Source organism: Canis lupus, chromosome 34 (genome assembly GCF_011100685.1).
Source record: "Canis lupus familiaris isolate Mischka breed German Shepherd chromosome 34, alternate assembly UU_Cfam_GSD_1.0, whole genome shotgun sequence".
NCBI classification, from domain to species: domain Eukaryota; kingdom Metazoa; phylum Chordata; class Mammalia; order Carnivora; family Canidae; genus Canis; species Canis lupus.
This window is the reverse complement of record NC_049255.1, coordinates 18,213,883-18,239,513: the sequence shown is the minus strand read 5'-3', so window position 1 is coordinate 18,239,513 and position 25,631 is coordinate 18,213,883. Positions and strand designations below refer to the sequence as shown.

At 38.1% G+C, this 25,631-nt stretch overlaps 1 protein-coding gene across 1 annotated transcript in view; it reads left to right on the top strand.

Annotated features, from left to right (window-relative positions):
* The window catches only part of EHHADH (enoyl-CoA hydratase and 3-hydroxyacyl CoA dehydrogenase), a 48,660-nt gene that overhangs the window by 664 nt on the left and 22,365 nt on the right, over nt 1-25,631 (top strand). The window contains exons 2-5 of the mRNA XM_038583609.1: nt 5,473-5,576; nt 11,076-11,248; nt 14,509-14,620; nt 22,912-23,016. Of these exons, the coding sequence (XP_038439537.1) occupies nt 5,473-5,576; nt 11,076-11,248; nt 14,509-14,620; nt 22,912-23,016 (494 nt within the window). The remainder of the gene's footprint in view (nt 1-5,472; nt 5,577-11,075; nt 11,249-14,508; nt 14,621-22,911; nt 23,017-25,631) is intronic.

Sequence of the window (25,631 nt, the reverse complement as noted above, 5' to 3'; positions counted from 1 at the left end):
GTTCTAGACTCGGAGGCGTTGGTGCTTCAGTGGAGGATACGTTGGTTTGGAGAAGCCCACTAAGTAGCATTTCCTGAAAAACGACTGTGCAGTTTATCTTCTTTTATTTCACCGTGGAGCACCTTCCTTGTTAAACCGCACACGGATTTGTTCCGTGCACTTAACAGCAGTGCTTTCCAGACTGGTTGTTTTTCCGGTTTCAATTTTTTTTTTTTTTAAGATTTATTTATTTATTCATGAGAGACACACACACACGGAGAGAGAGGCAGAGACACAGGCAGAGGGAGAAGCAGGCCCCATGCAGGGAGCCCAACGCGGGACTCAATCCTGGGTCTCCAGGATCAGGCCCTGGGCCAAAGGCACATGCTCAACCGCTGAGCCACCCAGGCGTCCCTAATTTTAAAAATGTTTAATTATATAGGTTTGGTTCTTGGCATGTCTTTGTAAAAAGGATAGTGATCATCAGCCTAGGAAAGAGCCACCCATCCCCAGAGAGTAGGATTAGCAGAAATTATAATTTACGAGAAATATATAAAACAGGGAAGAAAGACCTTTGATCAACATTTTTATCACATACCGCTGGAGCAAAAAAGAGACAGCAATGAGGAGACCTGCTAATTTTTATCTTAGTGTCATCAGATTTGATTTTATCATGAGTATTAATATAACAATTCATATTTTTAATATAAGCTATTGCACTTAATAATACCAAAAAAGTGCAAGAATAAAATCTCACAAGGATATGTCCACTTTCTTGCCAGTCTCAGAAAAAGAAAGCAAAATATCCATTGTTTTGGTTTTGATGAAGAAAAACATAATATCATTACATATCCCTTTGGGACTTGTCTGTATTTTAGTTAGAGATACTAAATACTAGGACTCTGCCTCAGCCTCTGCTCATAACCAGAAACCATGCCCGACATTAACTTGGTAAAAAGGCTTCACAGTCTAATACCCATAACTAGAAATATTTTCTCATAGGAATTTTAAGCATTTCTCATATTTACTCCGCCCCACCCCCCATGCAACAGAAATGTTTGTATCTACCTCATATCATAACATTGTGGTGAAGTCTACCTCCACTAGAGATCATAAACTGGCATTGCACAGATGTTAGCTACCATCATGGCAAACCCATGCAGCAGGCCCTGCTGCCACCTGGGGTTTATTTCAGCTTCATCGAGTTTTCTCTACTTGGGAATGCTTTCCCATTCTTTCTTCTATCTTCTTCTCAAGTCATATAAATACATTTTTAAAGATTGCAGGGTTTTTTTTAAGATTTTATTTTTAAAAAAGATTTTATTTATTTATTCATGAGAGACACACACACAGAGAGAGAGAGAGAGGCAGAGACACAGGTAGAGGGAGAAGCAGGCTCCATGCAGGGAGCCCAACATGGGACTCGATCCCGGGTCTCCAGGATCACACCCTGGGCTGAAGGTGGCACTAAACTGCTGAGCCACTGGGGCTGCCCAAAGATTGCGTTTTTTATAATCTCTACACCCAATGTGAGTTTTGAACTTACGATCACAAGGTCAAGAGTCACCTGCTTTACTGACTGAGCCAGCCAGGCACCATTCTGAAGTTATATTTACCTCATACGTATCCCTCCATGTTCATCAAAATTAACAGGTTGCCTATTTTTTTCTTTCCTTTCTTAAGATTTTATTTTTTTGTAAAGATTTTATTTATTTATCCATGAGAAACACACACACACACAGAGAGAGAGAGAGAGAGAGAGAGGCAGAGACGCAGGCAGAGGGAGAAGCAGGTTCCATGCAGGGAGCCCGACATGGGACTGGATCCCGGGTCTCCAGGATCAGGCCCTGGGCTGAAGGTGGCACTAAACTGCTGAGCCACTGGGGCTGCCCAAAGATTGCGTTTTTTATAATCTCTACACCCAATGTGAGTTTTGAACTTACGATCACAAGGTCAAGAGTCACCTGTTTACTGACTGAGCCAGCCAGGCACCATTCTGAAGTTATACTTACCTCATACATATCCCTCCATGTTCATCAAAATTAACAGGTTGCCTATTTTTTTCTTTCCTTTCTTAAGATTTTATTTTTTTGTAAAGATTTTATTTATTTATCCATGAGAAACACACACACACACAGAGAGAGAGAGAGAGAGACGCAGAGACGCAGGCAGAGGGAGAAGCAGGCTCCATGCAGGGAGCCCGACATGGGACTGGATCCCGGGTCTCCAGGATCAGGCCCTGGGCCAAAGGCGACACTAAACTGCTGGGCCACTGGGGCTGCCCTTAAGATTTTTTTTTTTTTAAGATTTTATTTATTTATTCACGATAGACATAGAGAGAGAGAGAGGCAGAGACACAGGCAGAAAGAAGGAGAAGCAGGCCCCCTGCAGGGAGCCCGAGGGGAACTCAATCCTGGGACTCCAGGATCGCGCCCTGGGCCGAAGGTAGGCACTAAACCACTGAGCCACCCAGGGATCCCCTGCCCTTAAGATTTTATTTTTAAATAATCTCCACCCACAATGTGGAGTTTCAGCTCCACAAGAGTTGCATGTTCCACTGACTGAGCCAGCCAGGCACCCTCCTATCATTTTTTTCTTTAGACTTTTCTTTCCTTCCTCTTTCCTTCTTCCCTTTTTCCTTTCCTACTTCTATATAGGAAATTATCTTCCTAGCACAGTGATTCTTATTTGAATTTTTTTTCTTTTGACCCAGACAAATAGTTTAAATCCTTTGCTAGTTCTGCAGCCAAGTTTCCTTACATTCGGATGAATGCCAACCTCTTTGTTAAGGGTAGGACATGTCTGATTACTAGGCCTGTCTCTCAGAACAATGGCTTTCATGTTTTGTTTTGTTTTGTTTTTTACTGTAATTCACACAGTAAGAAATCCTATGTCTTACATAGCAACCTGATACATACCCAAATACATAACTGAAAACAAAGTTTTGTAAAACAAAATTTATCCTCATGGGGCGCCTGGATGGCTCAGTCTGTTAAGCATCCAACTCTTGATTTCAGCCCACATCTTGATCTGGGGGGGACAGGTCGTGACTTCAAGCCCTGCACTGGGCTCTGCACTGGGTGTGAAGTTTACTAAAAACAAAGAAAAAACAAAAAAGATGAAAAACAAAAAAGACCCAAACCCTTATCCTTATGTAGTTTGTCATATTCTATTTTTCTCTTCTCTTCTACTTCTTTGACTTAAAAAAATGCTGATCACAAACTGCAAACATGATTTGATGACCTTTGGTTTTAAAGAAAAACTATCACAAGAAACACCACTTAAAATCAGAGCAGCTAAAGAGCTTTGGTTGGCACCCATGAAAACGTTACCTTTACTCTAGACTTGATTTCTCCATACGTGGACAATATTAAGAGGAGAAAATAATTTTACCGCTGCAACCTTATTGTTGCTACAAGGCTGGTCCCTTTATTCAGCTTGGGTCTAGTAAAGCTGTATTTACAGCTATTTTCATTTCTCTTTGTTTTTTGCAAAGGTAGCAAGACCATAAGAAATAAAAGAGTTCGGTTGAAATGGGAGAAGCCAGCCTCTTGTCCTTAATGGCACTGATTTTGGCACTACTTTTGCAGCCATCATTTACTCAGAGGAAATATTTGCCTTTTGGACTTTGAAGTATTCTGGTTGGGTCCAAATCCCATTAACAGATCTGGTTTCTTCCTTTTCCTTTTTTAATTTGTTTAAAGATTTATTTATTTATTTATTTATTTATTTATTTATTTATTTATTTATTTATTTATTTTAGAGAGAGCAAGCAAGCACAAGGGGAGGGACTGAGGAAGAGTATCTCTAGCAAACTCCCCACTGATCACGGAGCCAACTGGGAGGGGGGGTTCCAGGTAGGGCTGGATGTATAGGGGAGTACTGTTGGGATAGGAGTCTCAGTCCCGTGACCCTGAGATCATGACCTGAGCCAAGATAAAGGGTTGGTGCTTAACAACTAGCCACCCAGCTGCTCCTCACAGATTTGGTTTCTAAGTAACCACTCAAAGCCAAGGGATTTTGTTTGATAGGTTAAATGGTGAAAAGTAACTAGTTGGGAGGGAGTTAATATATACACAAGTATCTCCTTTATTGCCTGAGGTTTTAACTCCTAGTTGTTGATCCAAACAATCTGGCTTTTCCCAAAGTTTGTTTTTTGTTTTAAGATTTTTTTTCACCCTATACACTAAAACATTTACCCAGAATGCTTAGAATTCCAATGCAAAACTGATTGGACTCTGGTTCTATCATTTTTCTTTGCTTAAATTAGTCTTCACATTTCCTAGGTTCTCCTCCATCATGATCCGTTGACACTTATTGATCCTTTAGTTCTTGGCAAATTCTCTTCTCTTGATCTTTGTGACTTTGGGCTCCCTTGGTACTGAATCACTCTGCTGAGCCTACCCACTTCTTCAACGAGGGTGTACCCAGAGGATTTACTCTCAGCTCTCTTTTCCTTTGACAGACTCATTCAATCTTGACTGTCTTCTGTAGATGACTCCTTCATCAACTGTAATGTAGCCGTCTATTACATGCCTTTTCTTTTCCAGACCTTGCCTTTGCCTCCTAAAATAGCATTAGGTTTGGTTGTCAGAGACAGAAAACTCAAAAGAGTAGTGGATGAAACAAGAAAAGGCTGGCTTCTTTCACAGCAGGGTCTTAGAATGGTATGACTGCTCCACAATCATCAGGGACCCCGTCTGTATATCTCTTGCTCTGCTATACTCAATACGTGGCTTCCACCTCTTGGTCCACGATGGCTGCTCGTGATCCAGCCATCACATCCCCATTCCTGCCAGAAAAGGAAAAGAGAGAAGCATACCTAATCCTTTAAGGATGCTTGCCAAAGTTGCTGCCATCCTTTTGGCCAGAACTTAATGCCTTAGGCTGGTTTTACTGCATAGCAGGCTGAAAAAATGCAGCCTTTACTTTGGGCAGTCACGTATCCAGCTAAAAACTAGATGCTTAATCCTTGGAAGAAAGTGGGGAGGATGGAATATTTGGGGTAATTTGAAGCCCCTGACACATCTCTTAGGTTGTTTCTTGTAGAGTGTTTCAGTTTTCCTCTATTTTGCCAATATGACAAATCCAAAGTAAGTTCTTCTTTTTGTGAATGTCCACATCACTTTCTTTGTACTTTTATTACAGCACTCATCTTACTGTGACATTTTGTTGTTTCCTAGGATGTTATGTACTTTTACTGTACATAGAAGATGTACAGTAGTATTTTAAAATTGATGAATGTTGCTTCTGAGTGGCCACAGTTACAGCAAAGTCCAGGAAGATACGGCTTTTTTAAAGTTTATTCATTTACTTAGTTCTGTGCTTCACAGTTGACATTTATATTATCAGTTGATCAAATTAGTGAAAACTGAATAATAAGTAACTAGAGTTTTTATCCATTGTGTGTATGTTTCATTTTTAGAAGAGGAAAAAGCTCTGAGATGGTAGAAATTAAATTCTAATGCCTCATGTAATTTTTTTTCCTTTTAGTACGGCTGTACTCCGTGGAATAAAAGACGGATTGCAGAAAGCTACCACAGACCGTACAGTAAAAGCTATTGTGCTTTGCGGAGCAGATGGCAAATTCTCTGCAGGTAACCAGTCTCTAACCCTCTCCCACTGCCTCTGGAAACCAGTTACAGACTGAGACCGACACTGCATGAGCTGTCCTATGGGTAATGCCTTAGGGTGGGTAAAGGATATGGAAGAAGTGAGTGGGAGTGAGAAATATTCTTGAGAGACAAGAGTAACAAAGAGACCCAGAGAAGACTCTGACCTTACTCTGTTTTATATTTTTATATTGGATTGGGTCTTTGGAGGATGTTTAAGTGCATTAGAATACACTAACGAACACTAGCAGGTATGTATCAACAGTTGCATATGCCTCCACCCTATGTGAGTTTAGGCAAATCCCTGTAATCTCCTGAAGCTCAGTTTCTATACTTAGAAAGTAGATAGTAGGGTCACCTGGGTGGCTTAGTCAGTTAAGCATCTGCCTTTGGCTCAGGTCATGATCTCAGGGTCCTGGGATCGAGCCCCATGTCAGGCTCCTTGCTCAGTGAGGAATCTGCTTCTCCCTCTGTCTCTGCTCCTTCGTCCTGTGTGCACTCTCTGTCTCTGCTCTCTCTCTGAAATAAGAATATAAAATCTTGAAAAAAAAAAACCCCAGAAAATAGTAACATCTATCTTAACAGGTTTTTTTAAAATTTTTATTTATTTATTTATGATAGTCACAGAGAGAGAGAGGCAGATTTTTTATTTCTTTTTTTTTAAATATTTTATTTATTTATTCATGAAAGAAAACAGAGAGAGAGAGAGGCAGAGACACAGGCAGAGGGAGAAGCATGCTCCATGCACCGGGAGCCCGATGTGGGATTCAATCCCAGGTCTCCAGGATCGCGCCCTGGGCCAAAGGCAGGTGCTAAACCGCAGCGCCACCCAGGGATCCCCCATCTTAACAGGTTTTTGTGAGATTTCCATGATATATCTCTGAAAGTCCCTAGTACAGTGCCTACATCAGAAGATGGACAATAAATGTTATTTTTTATTTCACACTGAGACTTGAAATGGAGTTCATTTTTCTTCTCATGGTCATGCATCTCAGTGACCATGGCAATCTTTATTGGGTTATTCCACGGAGATGCAAAAATATTGAAAACATATGGCAAAAGAATCTGACATGGTGATCAGTGGTATTCATGACAACTTTTCTTCTTTTCCCAATTGAATATATTATGCCCTTTGACAAACATCACATGGATATGAGGACCAATGTATCTTACTGTAGCCAAGGGAATTAAATGTATGTTAATTGAAACCTGAGAAGAAATAGATACTGGAATCATGACAATAAAGAAATGTAAAAATGTTAATCACTATAGTAATTGCCATTTATCTTGCCTACTATGTGCCAGAACTGTGTAGGTTATTTATTTATTAATAATGAAAATAGTAGGGCAGCCTGGGTGGCTCAGCGGTTTAGTGCCTGCCTTCCGCCCAGGGCGTGATCCTGGAGACCCGGGATCGAGTCCCATATTGGGACTTCCATATGCATGGAGCCTGCTTCTCCCTCTGCCTGTGTCTCTGCCTCTCTCTCTCTCTCTGTTCTCTTTCATGAATAAATAAATAAAATATTAAAAAAAGGAAATCAAAAATCTTTAAAAAATAATGAAAATAGTAATGTTTTTATACTTACTGTATTTAATCCTCAGTGAGTCCTACCATCTCCATTTACAGATGAGAAGGATGAGCCTGAGAGAGATTTTAAAAATGTGGCAAATGTTAACTGGTTATTAAATGACTTACTTGTTGTTTGGAACTGGAGGTCAGGAGCCCAAGGGAATGACTTTGCAGCATGGAGAGAGGGATCCCAATTACGGAGAATTTGGTATTTTTTTGGAAAGAAAAGAGGTTTGAAAGAAAGAATATAGTTAGAATTCGGAAACAGAAAAAATGATTCTCCTAGAAAACCATTAGGAGTTGTTAGACTTAATAGATTTATATAGAACAATGCACCCAACAATTGAAAAATATATATTCTCAAATCTGCAACATTTACAAATATGACCAGATGCTGGACCACAAAAACTTGTCTCAATAAATTTAGAATATGCCCTCTGACAACACTGCAATTGAACTAGAAATCAGTAACAAAAATATAACTAGAAATATTCCTAATATTTTTAGAAATTAAATTCATTCTTTTATGATCTCTAAACCAAAGTAGAAATCATGATATAATTTAGAAAATATTTTTAACTAAATGATAGTGAAAATGCAACATATGTAACCTGAGGGATACCAGCTAGAACAAAACTCAGCAGGAGATTTTTAACCTTAAAGATATTTATCAGAAAAGATAACAGACTGAAGTGAAACAAGCTAAATATCTGTACTAAGAAACTAACAAAACAAGCAATGAAATGGACCCAATGAGGTAGAAGGAAAGGAATAAGGAGGAGGAAAAATTGATAAGATAGAAACAAATGATTCAAGATTATGTCAAAAGTTAGTTCTTTGCAAGACTAGTAAAACTGACAAAACTTTTGAGAGCTTGATCAAGGAGAAAAAGGGAAGGCACAATGTATATAAGGAATGGTGAACAGGATAACACTGCAGATGCTATAGCTGTTAAAAAAGATAATGAAAATATTATGGCTCACCAATATGACTCAAGAGGAAATAGAAAGCCATTAAAGAAATTGAATCAGTAATCCAAAGTCTCATAAAGTAAATTCCAGCCCCAGATGACTATTGGTAGGTTCTAACTAATAAGTCAAGGAAAATATTATTTTAATTTTACAGAAATGTTTTAGGGAATAAAAAAAGAGGGGACATATGTTTGTTTCCTGGGGCTGCCGTAACTAGTGACTTAAGCAAGGTCACTTAAAACAACTGAAATTTGTTCTCTCATAGTTTTGGAGAGTAGAAGTTCAAAATCAAGATATCTGCAAGGCCATTCTTACTCCAGAGGCTCTATGGAAGAATCTTTCCTTGCCTGGTGTTCCTTGGCTTGTTGCTCTATCACTCCTATCTCTCTCTGCCTCTCTTCCGATGGCTTTCTCCCCTGTGTCTAGATTTCCCTAAGCTTATATAGACACACTCTAATCCAGTATGACTTCATTATTACTTAATTATATCTGCAAAGGCCCTATTTCCAAATAAAGTAAGTTTCATCAGTTCAATCCAGTACACTTTACAATTCATTTTGTGAGGCCAGCATAACTATGATACCAACACCTGTCAAAGCCAGTATGAAAAAGCAAAATTTGCGAATGCAATTTGCAATGAAAAGAAAAGCAAAATAAAAAGGCCAGTTTCATTCATAAACCTAGATATAAGAATCTTAATATATTATAAAATTGAATCTAACACTGTATAAAAAGTGGAAGACATCACTTTTTTTCCCTATAACTACTAGATTGGTTGAACATTATAAGATTAATGTATTTCATTCAATTAAAAGAGAAAAATCATATGATATTTTCAAGAAATGCAGAGAAAACATTTGATAACATTTGACATGCATGAAAATTAAAAATTCCTAGTAAACTAGGTATAGTAAGAAAATGTCTTCATCCGTTTTGGAAAACCTTCAGCAAACATCAAATAAAATGGTAAATCAAAAGTTTTCCTTATGAGAAAGGAGCAAGACGAGGCTAGCTGCTATCACCATTTCTGTTTGACCTTGTGTTCCAGGCCCTGGCCAGCCCAGTAAGGCCAGAAAAACAAATCAAAGTATACTGATTGGAAAGGAAGAAATGAAACTTCATTATCCAGAAGATATGACAGTGTTTGTAGAAAAATCAAAATAATCTATTAGAAAATTATTAGAATTGATAAGAGAATTTAGTATTTTTTCTGCATATTAAATCAATATCCAAAAATTAATTGCATTTCTATATGCCAGAAATACACAGTGAAAACATGAAATCACTGTACTCTTGTTTGTGCCTTGGTTTCTGTAAAATGGAATAAAAGTACTAACCTTACACTGCAAGTAGAAGAATGCAGTATACATTTAAGAATGTGGGCTATGTAGTTAAATTGCTGGAGTTCAAGTTCTTATTCTACCCATAATTAACTGCTCATGTGTTTGAACTACCACCTAACAGCACAAATCCTTAACTTCCTGACCTGTGAAATGAGGATCATTATACTACTTAACCTAGGTGTTAAGAAAATTAAATAAAAGAGCATCAGAAACTACTTAGCATGGTGCCTGGTGTAAAGTATTTATCCAATACATGCTAACTGCTATTAGGACATGAAAATCATTTAAATCTAAAGTTACAGGACTGATAGGCCTAAGATGCAGGTTGAAATAGATCTTGTTACTCTCTTTTTTAAAAAATATTTGATTTATTTATTCATGAGAGACACAGAGAGAGAGAGAGAGAGAGAGAGGCAGAGACACAGGCAGAGGGAGAAGCAGGCTCCATGCAGGGAGCCTGGTGTGGGACTTGATTCCGGTACTTTGGGATCATGTCCTGAGCCAAAGGCAGACACTCAACCACTGAGCCACCCAGGTGTCCCATAGATCTTGTTTCTCTTAAACCAAAAAGGAATCTACATAACTATGACAATAGATTAGAATGTGAATATGATAGATTGGTAAGAAAAAAACATAATGCTAGGTAAGGAGTGGGTAGAAACAAAAAGATGAATAGCCTGAATGTGAAATAATTGCTTTAACTTTTTAACGTATACCAAGCTTAATGTTTTTAAAGAGTAGATAATCAATAGGGAAAATGCTCAGTATTTATAATGTTATGTAGAAAAAGGAAAATATGAAAAATAATGTTACAGAATGCTGTCAATATTGTTAAATATATATTATAGTATACTTCCGCTTAATTCTCTGGTAAGTCATTTAAGGCAGGTGTTGAGGGCAGCCTGAGTGGCTCAGTGGTTTAGCGCCTGCCTTAGGCCCAGCGTGTGATCCTGGAGACCCAGGATCAAGTCCCACGTCGGGCTCCCTGCATGGGGCCTACCCAGCACTCCACCTCACAACCCTGAGATCATGACCTGAGCCGAAACTAAGAGTTGGATGCTGAACCGAATGAGCTACCCAGGGGCCCTTGACTTTTTAAATTTTTTTAAAGGTAGAGTTGTTATCTGTCACATGGAAAGACAGATTTTATTTTATTTTATTTTATTTTATTTTATTTTATTTTATTTTATTTTAGATTGTATTTATTCATGAGAGACACACAGAGAGAGAGGCAGAGACACAGGCAGAGGGAGAAGCAGGAGGAAGAGCAGGCTCCATGCAGGGAGCCTGACGTTGGACTCGATCCCAAGTCTCCAGGATCAGGCCCTGGGCTGAAGGCAGCACTAAACCACTGAACCACCCGGGCTGCCCTGGAAAGACAGATTTTAGAAGATTACAGGATTCCTGGTCAAGATTTGAGGATTTTCTCCCATGTTGTTCTACATTTTCTAGGTTGATTTTCCTTCACTGTGTGTCCAACTAAAGAATAAAATGTTTCATGGGCCCAAAGAGGTTCCTTGAGAGTTATCTGTTACATAATTGTTATGTTAACAAAGCCCAGATCTTTCTCAGCTCTCTTTTTCTTTGTCTATGTCCTTAGGTGCTGATATCCACAGCTTTGGTGAGCCCAGAAAGTCTGACTTTGTACTAGGACATATAGTAGATGAAATACAGAGAACTGAGAAGCCCGTGGTGGCAGCTATTCAAGGCCTGGCTTTAGGAGGGGGACTGGAGCTGGCGCTGGGCTGTCACTATAGGATTGCTCATGCAGAGGTAACAGCTCAAGCTCGATATGGGGCTTGGTGTGGGAGGCTTTTTTTTAAGTCAAAATCTAAATGCTGTGTAAGCCTCAGAGGTGAGCATTTTAAAAGACTAGTTCACTGGTTGACAACTCCTGTATTTTTAGTGATGGTTTTTCAGCTGTCACATACCAGCACAGTAGTAGTAGTTGAAATATGACCATTCTAATGGGTAAATAGCTATTAGTCTGAGCCTGTGACTGTTCCTTTGCTTTCCCTAACCCTAGTCTTTGGGTTTCCCCAAGATCCACCAACTAAAAGGGAACTCCTGGGCCAGTACAGGGCCCCCAGGACTCTGCTTCAGTGGTATGGTCACATTCGGTTCATCTGAGCTGTGTTCATGAGATAAAAGGTTTAAAGTATTTTGACTATCATTCCTGAATATGCTTACTTATTTAAATTTTTATTTCCTATCTCAAAGGTTTCAGTTTTGTGGTCCCTCATAATTATCAGTACCCAGGAAGACAATTTCCTATTTGAAAATAGCACAAAACTGTAAATCTATTTGTTTCTAATAGATTGTAAATAGATTTAATTTGTCCTTTTAGATATGTAGATGAGGTCTGTGATACCAATCTTATAATGGTAACATTTTTGCAAGTAACATATTTTTCTACTTATAAAGATAACATTGATCATTGTAATAGACTAGGAAATACAGGAAACTATAAAGATGTAAACTAAAATCACCATATACTCACAGTTCGGAAATAACCACTGTTTGCATTCTATTTTGTTCTCTTCTGGTATTTTTCCTATTTAATATTTTGTCCTTACAGCTTTTTTTTCTTTGCTATCTTTTTAAAGTTTTATTTATTTATTTTAGAGAGAGAATGAGAATGTGCACACATGTGCCAAAGTGGGGGAAAGGCAGAAGGGAGAGAACCTTTAGGCAGACTCCCCACTGAGCTCAGAGCCCTGCTCAAGGCTCGATCTCACAACCTATGAGATCATGACCTGAGCTGAAACCAAGAATTGGACACTTAACTGATTGAGCCACTCAGGCTCCCCTAATTTGCCTTCACTTTCAAAGCTAGTTTTGCCAGGTATAGAATTATTGTTTGACAGGTTTTTTTCTTTCAGTGCTTTGCCTATGTCATCCCACTGCCTTTTGGCCTCCATGGTTTCTGATGAGAAATTTGCTGTTAATCTTATTTTAAATAGTCTTTAAAAATATTGTTTTAAATGGATGTATAGTTTTGTTATATATATATATATGTTATATATATATGTTACATATATATATATTATTTAACCAAATCCTTATGGCATTTTAATTTTTATAAAGGCTTATGAATAAAGACATATATCCTAAGTGCTTGTTTTTCTGTGTCCCTCTTACCATGCCTTCTGCATACTGAGTGCAGACCTAAGTTATGAACAATAATAGGTCGATGGATGGGGATGATCAGTAGTGGAAAAAACCATGACTGACTGTTAGGAAAGCCTTGCAAGAGAGAGGCTCAAATATTTATTTTGAGCTTTGTGCAGGGGCAGTATCATAGCCAATGAAGTTTATCAAAAAATTTTTGAAGCTATTGGCATCACAATATGGGTTAATGACAGTCTGGATTAAAACATTTTCCTCCTTCCATCCTGTACCTGGAAGATGACTTACAGTTTTAGCCAATTTTTTTTTTTTTAAACACAGGGAGAGAGAGTGAGCATACATGTGTGTGTGTTGGGGCGGGGGGGGGGGGGCGGGTGGTGGAGGAGGCAATGCAGAGCGAGAGGGAAAGAGAATCTCGAGCAGGCTTCATCCCCAGCATGAGCCCGAAGCCGGGTTCGATCTCACAACCCTGAGACCATGACCTTAATTGAAATCAAGAGCTGGACACTTAGCCAACTGAGCCACTCAGGTGCCCTGAGCTTTAGCCACTTTGAAATAGCCAGGAGAGGCATGTAATAAAGGACTCAAGATCACTCTCTTGTCTGGACTGAGGCTGCTCCCTGATTCTTCTTCTGTAGTAGCTTTACTGAGATATAATTCAAGTACCATATAATGCACTCATTCAAAGTGTATAATTGAATGGTATGTTAGCATATTCACAGAGTTCTGTGACCATTACCACAGTTGATTTCAGAATATTTATTATCTCCAAAGAAAATCTGTACCCTTTAGGAGTAACCCACCATCTCCTGTCTCCCTCAGTCCTAGGCAACTCCTTATCTACTTTCTATCTCTATTGGTTTGCCCACCCTAGACATTTCAAATAAGTGGAATCATACAATATGTTGTCTTTTATGACTGGCTTCTATCACTTAGCATAATGTTTTCAAGGTTCACCCATGTTGTAGCATGCATCAGTACTTTGTTCCTTTCTGTGGCCTAATAGCACTCCCTTGTATGGATATACCACATTTTCTTTTCCACTCATCAATTGCAGACATTTGAATTGTTTCTACTTTTTTGGCTTTTGTGAACAATGATGCTATGAAAAATTGTGTACTTTTTTTTTTTTTTTTTTGTGGGCATGTTTTCATTTCTCTTAGATATAGATCTAGGAGTGGAATTGCTGGATCTTATGGTGACTCTGTCTTTAACCTTTGAGGAACCACCAAATTGTTTTCCAAAGTGGTTGTACCATTCTATATTTCCACTAACAAAGTATGAGGGTTTTGTCTTTTCTACATTTGTTACTGTCTGTTTTTTTATTATAGTCATCCTTTAGATGTGAAATAGTATCTTATGGTTTTGATTGGCATTTTCCTAATGGCTAATGATATTACACGTCTCTTCATGTGCTTATTGGCTATTTTGTAGCTCTTCTTTGGAGAAATGTCTATTCAGATCCTTTGCCTCTTTTTAATCAGATTGTCTTTTTACTATTAAGTTGAAAAAGTTCTTTGAGTATTCCATATATGTGATTAGCAAATATTCTCTCCTATTCTGTGGGTTATCTTTTTTAATTTCTTGGCTGCCTGGCTCTTTTATGGCTCCATAAAGCTGTTTTGGGAGAATATCATTTTTGTTGGCCTAAACAGGTCATAATGGAGTCAGAGAAAAAAATGCATAAGAAGCTAGAGATGTGTTTCAACATGAAGACTTAGGGACAGCACAGCTCTGTTTATGCTGCTTACTAAAGTAGAGTGTGTATTAATTTGTCATGTAGAAACTTTTGCAGAATACTATGAAACAGTGTTTTTGAGGGTGTGGGAAATCCAAGGGAATGGTTGCCTTGACTCTTCATGTCATCTCATTCTTATGATCTTCCTGCCTTCAAACTTCGATAGGCTCAAATTGGCTTCCCAGAAGTCACACTAGGAATCCTTCCTGGTGCAAGAGGAACCCAGCTTCTCCCCAGACTCATTGGAGTTCCTGCTGCACTTGACTTAATTACCTCAGGTCAGTACAAACCCTGCCAACAATTGTCTAGAACAATGTGAGTAACTGAACTAGGATGTAGAGAAATTCTAGATTGACTGTTCTCCACTCATGTAATCTTAAAGAGGATACTTTCACTTCTTTGACAATCAGTTTTCTCATCTGTCAAATGGAAAGAATATCTTACCTGAGAGCTTCTCAGACACTAATTATGAAGACCACATGTAAGTGCCTTCTAAATGAAAGTGTATTTAAAGCATCAATTATATGTAAGGTATTACTATAGTTCCAGTGTCCATGCATAAACATGGGTATCACATAGGGCACATTATATTCGGACTCAATTTAGAAATTGTAATATAAACAAGAATTAAAACTAGAATTTTCATAGAAACTTTTCAAGTTTTAGTGTGGAAATAACTTAATTTTTCATTTCACAAATATTAAGATTTTAGCTACAAATAGAAGTTGTTCTCTTTCACTAGAGAATGTGAACAATGCAACACCAGAAAACATTTAGAGACCCTGGATTTACCAAATCCCATAAGACTGATACAGAGATTTCCAGCTGCAGTAAGGTTGGAAGAAAGAGTCATGTTTGTTTATTTTTTTTTTAAGAGTCATGTTTTAATTGACAATATTTCTTCTTTCTTTATTTCTATGGGTCAGGAATTTGGGACCTCCTTAGTTGGATTCTAGCTCAGGGTTTGTCATAAAGTTGTAGTCAAGACATTGACTGGAGCTGTAGTCATCTGAAAACTTGAATGGGGCTGAAGGATCTGTTTCCAAGTTGGCTCCCTCACATGGATGGCTAGTTGGTGCTGACTGTTGGCAGGAGGCTTCATTTCTTCTCCACATGGACCTCCCACTAGAGCTGCCTGAGTGTCTTCACAACATGAAGGCTGGCTTCCTCTGGAGCCAGTGATCCAGAGAGAGCAAGAGGAAAGCTGTGATGTCTTTTATGATCTAGCTTTGGAGTCATGTGCCATCTTTTCTGATTGATCATGTATGTACATAATATATACATATAATATACATGTATACATATATACATGATATAATGTAACATACATGTATACATAATGTATATATGGTATTTGTTATAGAGGTCTTCCCTATTCAACAGGGGAGGGGACCTGAACACCAAGAGGTGAAACTCACTGGGAGTCACTTTAGGGGCTAGCCACCACAACAGTATACTCACACATATGCCTACCTATTATGTAAGTCATATATATAGTAGGTTAGATGGAGATAAGTGCTAAGAGGAAACATAAAACAGAGAGCAGGAATATAAAATGTTAGGGATAGAGGGGTAATATTTTAATATAAAATGTTAGGGATCAAGGGGTTAAAGAGGCTTTCCTACAAAATGACATCTGGGTTAAGACCTGAAAGAGGGGGCAGCCCCAGTGGCGCAGCAGTTTAGCGCCGCCTGCGGCCCGGGGCATGATCCTGGAGACCCGGGATCGAGTCCCACGTTGGGCTCCTTGCATGGAGCCCGCTTCTCCCTCTGCCTGTGTCTCTGCCTCTCTCTCTCTCTCTCTCTCTCTGTGTCTTTATGAATAAATAAATTTAAAAATCTTAAAAAAAAAGACCTGAAAGAGGTGAGGAGACTTATTATACCAATACCCGAAGGAAGATACTCCACATGGAGAAACTAGCAAAGGCAAAGCCTGGAAGCAGCGGTATGCTTAGAAGTGTCAAAGAAAGGCAAGAAGGTCAATATAGCTGGAGTGAAGTAAGGGAAAGAGAAGTAAACGATGAAGTCACATCATGTAGGGCTTTGAAGATTATAGAAAGAACTTTGACTTTTCTTATGAATGAAGTAGAAAGGCATTGGAGTGTTTTGAGCAGGGGAGTCACAGGCTCTCATTTATGTTTTTTAAAAGATCACTCTGGCTGTTGAAAATATATTAATTGGAGGTAAAGGCAGACATAGGAAGGCTGATTAGAAGCCTGCTATAATTGTCCAAGGGAGAGATGATGAGAGCTGGGACCTGAGTGGTAACAATGTAAATGGTGAGACATGGTCAAATTCTGCATATGTTCTGAAGGGAGAACCAGCAGGATTTTGTGATTAATCAAAAGTAAGATGTGCGAGAAAGAGGAAGTGAGTGATTCTGGTGGCCTGAGCAGCTGGAAGGATGGCGCCATTATTGAGATGAGGGTTGCTTCGGCAGAGCACATTGTAGGGAGGAATCCCCAAGAGCTCACTGTGGGACACGTTGAAAGTTTGAGAAGCCTATTAGACATCCAAGTGGAGATGTCAAGTAGACATTTGGATAAACTGGCCTGGTTAGGAGAGACAGGCCTTCTGATATCCTCTCAGCCTTCATTTTCTCATAAGTAAAAATATCACATGGTTGCTTTAAGAAATAATGAAGTCACATGATTTGCTTCTGGTCTAGTACCTGCCACACAGGAGACATTTAATAAATGGTAACCATGGTAGGCAGAATAATGCCCCACCACCACCAAAGATGTCGATGTCCTAATCCCCAGAATCTCTGAATATATCACCTCACATTTAAAAGGGACCTTGTAGATGTGATTAAATTAAGAATCTTAAGATGGGAGATTATTCTGGATTTTTTAGGTGGGCCTGATTCATCACAGGTGTCCCTAGAAGAGGGAGGCAGGAGGTCAGAGAGGAGAGAAGATGGTACCCAGCTGGCTCTAAAGATAGAGAAAATGGCCACAAGCCAAGTAATACAGGCAGCCTCTAGAGTCAGGAAAAGACCATGAAATAGATTCTCCCTTAGAGCCCCCAGACAGTTTTGCTGACCTATTTTAGACTTCTGATATCCTAAGCTAAGATATAAATGTATGTTGTTTTAAGCTGCTACATTTGTGGGAGTTTGTAAAGGAAACTAATACAGTACCTACTAATAATGATGCTAATAAGACTGTTGCTGTTTGGTTTGGAAAAATTTTTTTTCTAACAGAGTATGCTAAAAAAATTGTTATTGAAAGTTGTAGATCCCCTACTGATGTTAATGTTGAAAAAAACACCAGCTTTGTAGACACTGTGCCCATAGGAAGCTAATAAGTAAACAGATTTAGATTAAATTAATAAGTAAAGAGCTAACCTTTTCTGATCTTCTGGAAACCATTAGAGAGCTAATTCTGGAAAGTGGAGCACCATTGCTTTTCCACACTTCCTTTAAAATGGTACCTGGAAATAGCTGAATCTTTAGCAGTAACCACAAAAGATATGCTTGAGCACATTGCAATTCATTTCCTAATGTTCTCCATCCAATCAAATGACAAGAACTACAGTGCCCTTGCTCTTGCTTCTGCTTTTTTTTTTTTTTTAAGGGCTTGTCCTCATTCACTGTACGGCATAGAAAGTGTCTGCTCTATTCTTATCAATCTTTGCTTTAGCCCATGAATTTCTTTATGGTCACTCTTAGGACAGGGATACTCAGGCTCTAGACTTTGAGGAGATACCTATTACCACCTAGAATAGTCAGGGAGAAGTTGTGACTAGCATCTTTATCATACCTGCCTTTCAGGTGGGTTAAGTCCAGGTGAGTTTTCTCTATATTTGAACAAGATGTTGAGGGCACATTTTAATAACCAGGGCTCCCAAGCAGCAATAACACCTATCAGCAAATATAATTCGGTAACCAAAACCAACAAACAAAAAACTTCACATTAAACCCAAAATCTATGAAAATATTCTGTGACATTAGAGGAGTGTAACATTAATGTGAAACAGATAAATAAAATGAAAATTTTAGAAAATAAGCTAAATTATAAAAGAAAATATTTTGTTAAATAAGAACACCCTGTGTCTAAAATAAAAACATTAGCCCAAATAACTTCTTTTTGAAGCAATAAAAAGAAGACACGGTCGAATGGACAACTCAATGAGCAACATGGAGGATAAATAGAGACACATTTTTGAAATTCAGGAGAATTTAACAAAAAGATTCAGAAGGTATGTCATCAAGATCTCTGCTTTGTATTACAAGAGCTCCTAAAGCATGAAGCAAAAAGGTGAAAAGTGGTTACCAGGGGGAAAAACAGAAGAAACTCTTCAGATTATGAAATGGAACCAGAGATTACATTTCAGCAAGCTCACCATTTTCTTGGAAAAACTGATGAAACATCAATTGCCTGCTGCATTTTGGTAAAATTTTTAAACTTCCAGGAAATGGATCCTGCAAGCTGCCAAAAGACAAAAGCAAAATAAAAGATTACTTACAAAATAACTAAAATCACTCCAGCTACAAATAAATGCTAAATATATGGAACATTCATATATGATCCTAGTACCCAGGGCTCCGAGGCAAGGATAGTGTATATCAGATCAGATGATACACAATCCTAGAATGCAAATGTTGTGTACATTTATCATACATTAATATCCTTACATTATTATCATTTTAAAGACTGTATAGAATCCTAGAATGTAGGATCCCATTCTAAGATTCTGTAGTCTTTAAAATGATAAGCCTATCCTAAGAGTCTATACAATCTTTAAAATGGCAATCTAAATTAGAAGTTCTTAAAATGTGGTCCAGGGACTCCTAGGTATGCCCAAGACCACTGGGGGCAGTTCATGAAGTCAGAGGTACTTTCATAACAGTAGGACGTTACTTGCCTTTTCTATTCTCATTCTCTCACACATGTATAGTAGAACTTTCCAGAGTTGTTGTATGCCATGTGATGTCAGAACAGATTGAATGCAGAAGCAGATATGAGAACCCAGCTGTCATCTATTAAGCCAGACATGAAAGAAATTTGCAAAAATGTAAAACAATGTCACTTCTCACTAACTTTTAAATTTTTGAAAATATATGTTATTTTGCATAAAAATGTATGTTAACATTAACATTTAGTCTTGTTTTTTAAAAGTGATTTTTCAAAAAGATTTTATTTATTCATGAGAGACACACAGAGGCAGAGATCTAGACAGAGAGAGAAGCAGTGTCCCCACAGAGTGCCTGATGCAAGACTAGATCTCAGGATCCTGGGATCACGACCTGAGCCAAAGGCAGATGCTCAGCCACTGAGCCACCCAGAAGCCCCTTTAAAAGTGATTTAATAAAGAAACATTCTTAAAGTTCTCACTTAATTTATAATACAGTAAATGTTGATAGAAATAATCCACATAAAGTTTTTTGGAGTCTTCCATTACCTTTAGGAGTGCAAAGGGGTCCAAAGATTAAAAAGTTTCAGAACTTCAGAAGTTGAAGTCTGTATTTTTTTTGACACAGAAACCACTATACAAAACTCTGTATACATTATCTAAATTAGAAAATAATATGACTCTGTGCATAAAAAAATACTTCTTTTTTTCTTTCTTTCTTTTTTTTTATAAAGATTTTATTTATTTATTCATTAGAGACGCAGAGAAGGAGAGAGAGAGAGAGGCAGAGACACAGGCAGAGGGAGAAGCAGGCTCCATATAGGGAGCCTGATGTGGGACTCGATCCTGGGACTCCAGGATCATGCCCTGGGCCGAAGGCAGGCACTAAATCGCTGAGCTACCCAGGAATCCCCCCCCTTTTTTTTTTAAATGCTAGGGGGATATTATAAATATTACAGAGTATGAAAGGATATCTAGAAAAGTGGAAAGCATTACATTTCTTGTCTTCAGTAAATTAAATTAGAAATTGTTTCAGGTTACAATGGGATGATAAGTATACTTTTAAGAATGTATAGTATGCTAAGTATGTAATGTAAAATTCATGAGGATGATTACAATTCAATATACTACAGAATTCAAAGCACATAAGACAGGTCATTTTGCAAAAGAGAAAATACAAAGGAAGCAAAGCAGATAAAATATAGGGGAAATTATAATAGCATGAAATGAGTCTGTAAAGTCTAGTTTATAAAAATTGAAGCATGTGGGGGAATATTGAGGAATTTTGTGTCTGTTTTCATCACTAAGTCTGAAAGGCAAGCATATCTTGGGTGAAATCAGAAAGAAATCTGGCTTCTTTGACAAAAAGAAATGAACAAAGGTTACCTTTTTCCAAAGAAGAGCTGCTGCTTATAGAAATATCACTATTTTTAACCTGATGAAGAGAAAGCACAAACAGTAAGAATATGATGGATTTTGATTTGCATAGAAAAGGTCACAGTGAATTAGAAGAAAACTAACATTAGAATCATACGCCTATCTTTTAAGTTGTCTGTACAATTTTAGGGGGACTTTAAAATGACATCTGGAAAGGATTCTATGTAGAAAAAGATTTTCTAAAGGTTGGAAAAGAAGTAGTGAAGAACACTGGGAGAAAATCGAGATTACCCACTTTGAAGAAGAGATGTCTCAGTTTCAGTTACCAGGGTCTCCTTATAGTGGCTCTAGGTAGGGTTCTTATTAAAGTCCACTGGGCAGTGGTTGTTGTCTACACTGAGGGCAACAAGAGAAAAAAGCAAGTTTAAATCTGAGCCTGAAGATTTGGGTTGTATATACAGAGATGTGTCTTTAGGCCCTTGAAACAGAAACAGAGTACCTGGAATCTCATGGACTCTGTAAGAATAGCATGTCCACTTGTTGAAATCCAGGCTAGAAGCAATCATTACAGCTGAAGGAACTTTGAGTACATCCTCTGGGTAGCTCATGTTACCTACTCAGTTTCCCCCAAAGATCCTTTTCTTACTCGGGTTTCCATTTTCCATTTTGTCTGCATTCGGTGCCCTTGACCTAAGCAGGCTGATTCATTCACTCCTTACCCAAGTGATTTTCTTTTAAGATTTTATTTATTTACTCATGAGAGACACAGAGAGAGGGGCAGAGACATAGGCAGAGGGAGAAGCAGGCTCTCTGCAAGGAGCCCAATGCAGGACTTGATCCTGGACCCTGGGATCAAGCCCTGAGCTGAAGGCAGATGCTCAACGACTGAGCCACCCAGGCATCCCCCCAAGTGATCTGATACACAGGCAACTTGACCGCTGCAGCCACTCATCCATTTCTCACTGCCCTCCTCACCCCAGGAGGAAGTCTGGGAGCCTGTTTTCAAAGACACTTCTTGAAAACTGCCCAAATAATGTTGTTGCAGAGTGGCCCCTGCCGGAAATCATTGAACTGTCTTTCTGATCAAGAAAACCCATTTTTAACTCTCTGAACCATTGCTAAGAACCAGGAGTGGAGGGGTTTGTCTCTAAGATGGCATCCACTAACACTGTACGAACAGCAAGGACTGTGGGAATATTGCCACCAAGACTGATTTGATGACCACTTTCCGCAAGGCACGATGGTACTGGCAAGAAAGCAAGGAAGGTTTACTGTCTCCTTTCTTCTATACTCATATACCTTATCCCACTACTTCAGAATATTCAGATGAAATTACATATTTACACCCGGTGAAGAACCCAGGAGTGATGCTCATCAAACTTCTTAACACCCTAAATCTGCTATTCTATACTAGAGGCCGCCTATGCCGCCACTGGACACTAGATGCTCCTGATACCACCACCATCAGACACTAGATGTTGCTAGCTGCTGCTTAGTGTCCTCACTCCAGACTAAAAACCCTCTATAGAGCATTTCTTTTGCCAAACGTGGGGTCATGGACCACACCCCTACTACGTGGATCTGAAGGAACAATTGTCTGATCACTTCTGCTTCCCTCTGATCTACTGTCATAAAAGACAGGTCTCCAAAACTCACACAATAGCCACTCCACAAACTAAGGGAGGGGTTGAGATGCTGGGTAGGCCAAAAATGACAGAAGTCCACCCCATTTATCCTGTGTAATTCTGATTATAACTTAAATAATGTCAACCTCATCCATGGTTTCCCCTTGTTTCCCCACCCCCCACTATATTCATGTTTCCGGACTGTCTTATTTTTTTATTTTTTGTAATCAGTGTAGATATGTATGTCGGTGTGTATTGGTGTAAGAAGCTACTACTGCTCTCATGTTACTATCTCTATTATTATTCTCAAAAATCAATCACCTCTTTTCTAGAGACGTATAGTTTACAAAGTGCTTCTACAGAGATTTACAGAATGTAAAGAAAATGTGTTATTCTCTCGCTTGATACTCAGATTTACCAAGGTAAGCATAATTACTCCCATCTACCTAGGAGGAAGGGTGATTCCCATACAGTTCTTCACCATCGCAAAGATAGTAGTAGATCGTAGAGCTGAAGCTTGAACTAAGATTTTTGGTTACCTCTGCAGTGACCCTTCTACTACAATAGTCAGCAAGTTGCTTATTTATTTCATTTAATAGTAGATGTATCCAGGACAGATAACCTTCCCTACTAGAGAGAGTAATGCCTTTGCTTTAACCTCACATTGTTCTTCGATTTGTTTTGTTTTGTTTTGTTTTGTTTTGTTTTAGGAAGACATGTTTTGGCAGATGAAGCACTCAAGCTGGGTATCCTAGATGAAATTGTGAACTCAGACCCGGTTGAAGAAGCAATCAAATTAGCCCAGAGAATCTCTGGTAAGAAGATAATAATGAAAATAGCACAAGATTAGAAGCAAGCTAAAATTTCATTTTAATAAGGAATTCCTTAAATATCTTATGGTACATCCACATGATAGAATATGACAGAGCTTTAAAGTGAATGAGAAACTCTACATATTGTTATGTTATGAACGCCACAACATATTGTATTATTAGATAAGAAAGCATCATTGTATATAGTGGTTCACCAAAAAGAAAAGGGGAATGGGACTGAACGTCTATTTGGGGAGAATGTATTTATGGAACTGTTCATCTACGTATAAGATATTTCTGTAAAGATTCACAAGAAATGGTTAGTGGTTGCTTCTGGGAATGGGGTTGGTCAGCCAGGGAAAGCTGTTGGAAGAAGACTTCATTGCTTACCCCTTCCTACCTCCTGATTTTGTATTGAAATAATGTATCTTCTGTAAGAAATATAAAATTAAAATGAAAACAAGCAAACATTTCAGAAAATAGAAACAAGTCTCAAGGTACCTGAGTGGCTCAGTTGGTTGAGCATCCTCTTGGTTTCTGCTCAGGTCATGATCTCAGGGTCTTGAGATCGGGCTGCATGGTTCAGCGGGGAGTCTGCTTGAAGATTTTCTCCCTCTGCCCCTCATCCCACTCTCTCTCTCAAAGTAATAAATAAATCTTTAAAAGAAAGAAAGAAAGAACAAACAATCAAAAGAAGAAAGAAAGAAAAGAAAGACAGATGCTTCTCTAATTTGCTACAATGAAACCATAGTTATGTTTCAGTGACTATATTTTCTTTCTCTCGCTGGTTTCTCACTGTATGGATGCATGGCATTCCTTTAAGAGTTCTTGGTAGTGGCAATCCTAGAATTTTCCTTTTTCTTTTTTCAACTATTCCTTTTCAGTTTATGGAGATTGGGAGCAAGATGGAGAGGGTTAAAGAGTGCCATAAAAAATAATTGGGAACAGTGTTGGGTCACAGGTAAAGCAGCATGTTCATCTTTCTACTTGGTGGTAGGCAATGGCTCAGTGTCATTCAAAAGCATTCTTTTGAAAAAGTCATTCTTTTGTCGACCCTGGCAGGGACCAAACACTTCCCTGAAATAATCTTTCTTTTTGTGGCTCTAGCCAATTGTGGTTTTAATGCAACAGTAAAAGCTTGAACTGGAGAGGCCAGGGACCATGGAGAGAAAATCCTGGTGACTCATAAATAGAATCAGCAAGTCTTACCCAAAAGGGAATGAGTTTCCTGGTGTCTTTCTCTGCCTTCCCTACAAACTCCACCAACTTTCCATCACTGATTTCATTGTGCCTCCCAGGACAGCTTATTGTCTTATTAGAAGTCATTTGGTTGGCTGACAGCAGAGGCTATTTGCATATGGAGATCTGTACCTGATTTTTTGGTTTGGGGCTTGTGATAAAGCTTTAGTTTGTAAAGAATTAGATTTCAACAGGAAGTTCTTTTCCTTAACTGATTTCCTTAGATTCAGATTCGAGAGTTAACTAACTAAAAGAGATAGATGAGGATGATAGTCTAGTAAATTCTAAAATGGTCTATTTTAATTTTTAAAACTTATTTGACTTTAAAAATAATTTTTATATAAACCTAAACATTAAATTATTTTTTTATTTATGAAATTTATAAAATGGTCTACTCAGTCTCACCAACATTGCACAGTTTGTCCAGATGGTGGCATCCAAATACTGAGGAGGAATCATCTACTTTTTTTCTTTTTTTTCTCTTTTTTTTTTAAGGAATGATCTGCTTTATAATTTGGTAATTCACCTGTTAACAGTAGAGAAATGGTTTTGGTTTTGGACAATTATGTATAACTATTTAAAATTATAATTATGAGGACTATACAGAAATATGTAAAATTGTGTATAAAAATGTCTAAAATAAAAATATACATATATTCTATAATTATAGCTAGAGTATGAATACAGCCAAAAATTTAAAGGAAATATGCAAGAATGAAAATAAGTTAGTTTTTCTCAAGAAATTTCATAAGTAATCTTTGCTTCTGTTTTTATTTCTTCCAGCTTTATTGGGGTATAGTTTACACACAATAAAATCCACCCATTTCAAGCATAGAGTTTGAAGAATTTTTGTAATTCTTTATAGTTGTGTAACTACTGTCACAATCTAATATGTAGTTCTATTACTCTGATTTAAAAAAATAAAGGTATTTTCATACCTCTTTCTAGTAGACTCTCTTCCCTTACCCTAAGCCACAGATAATCACTGACCTACTTTCTATTTCTATAGTTTTGTTTTTTTAGAATTTCATATAGTTGGAATCACAATATAGCAGGTAACATTTGTGTCTGACTCCTTTCACTTAGCATAATGTCTTTGAAACTTGTCCATGCCGTTTCATCTAATAGTATCTCATTCTTTTTTATTACCTAATAGTATTCCAAAGTATGGATATACCACAGTTTGCTTATCCATATATCAGTTGATGGACATTTAGGTTGTTTTCACTTTGGGCCTGCATGAGTCTTTGTAGATATGTTTCCCTTTCTCTTGGGTAAATACCTAAGAATAGTATTGCTGAGTTGTATACTAAGTATTTACTTAATTCTTACATGCTTTTTAAACTTGATGGTTAATGAAAACTCATCAGTGAATTGGA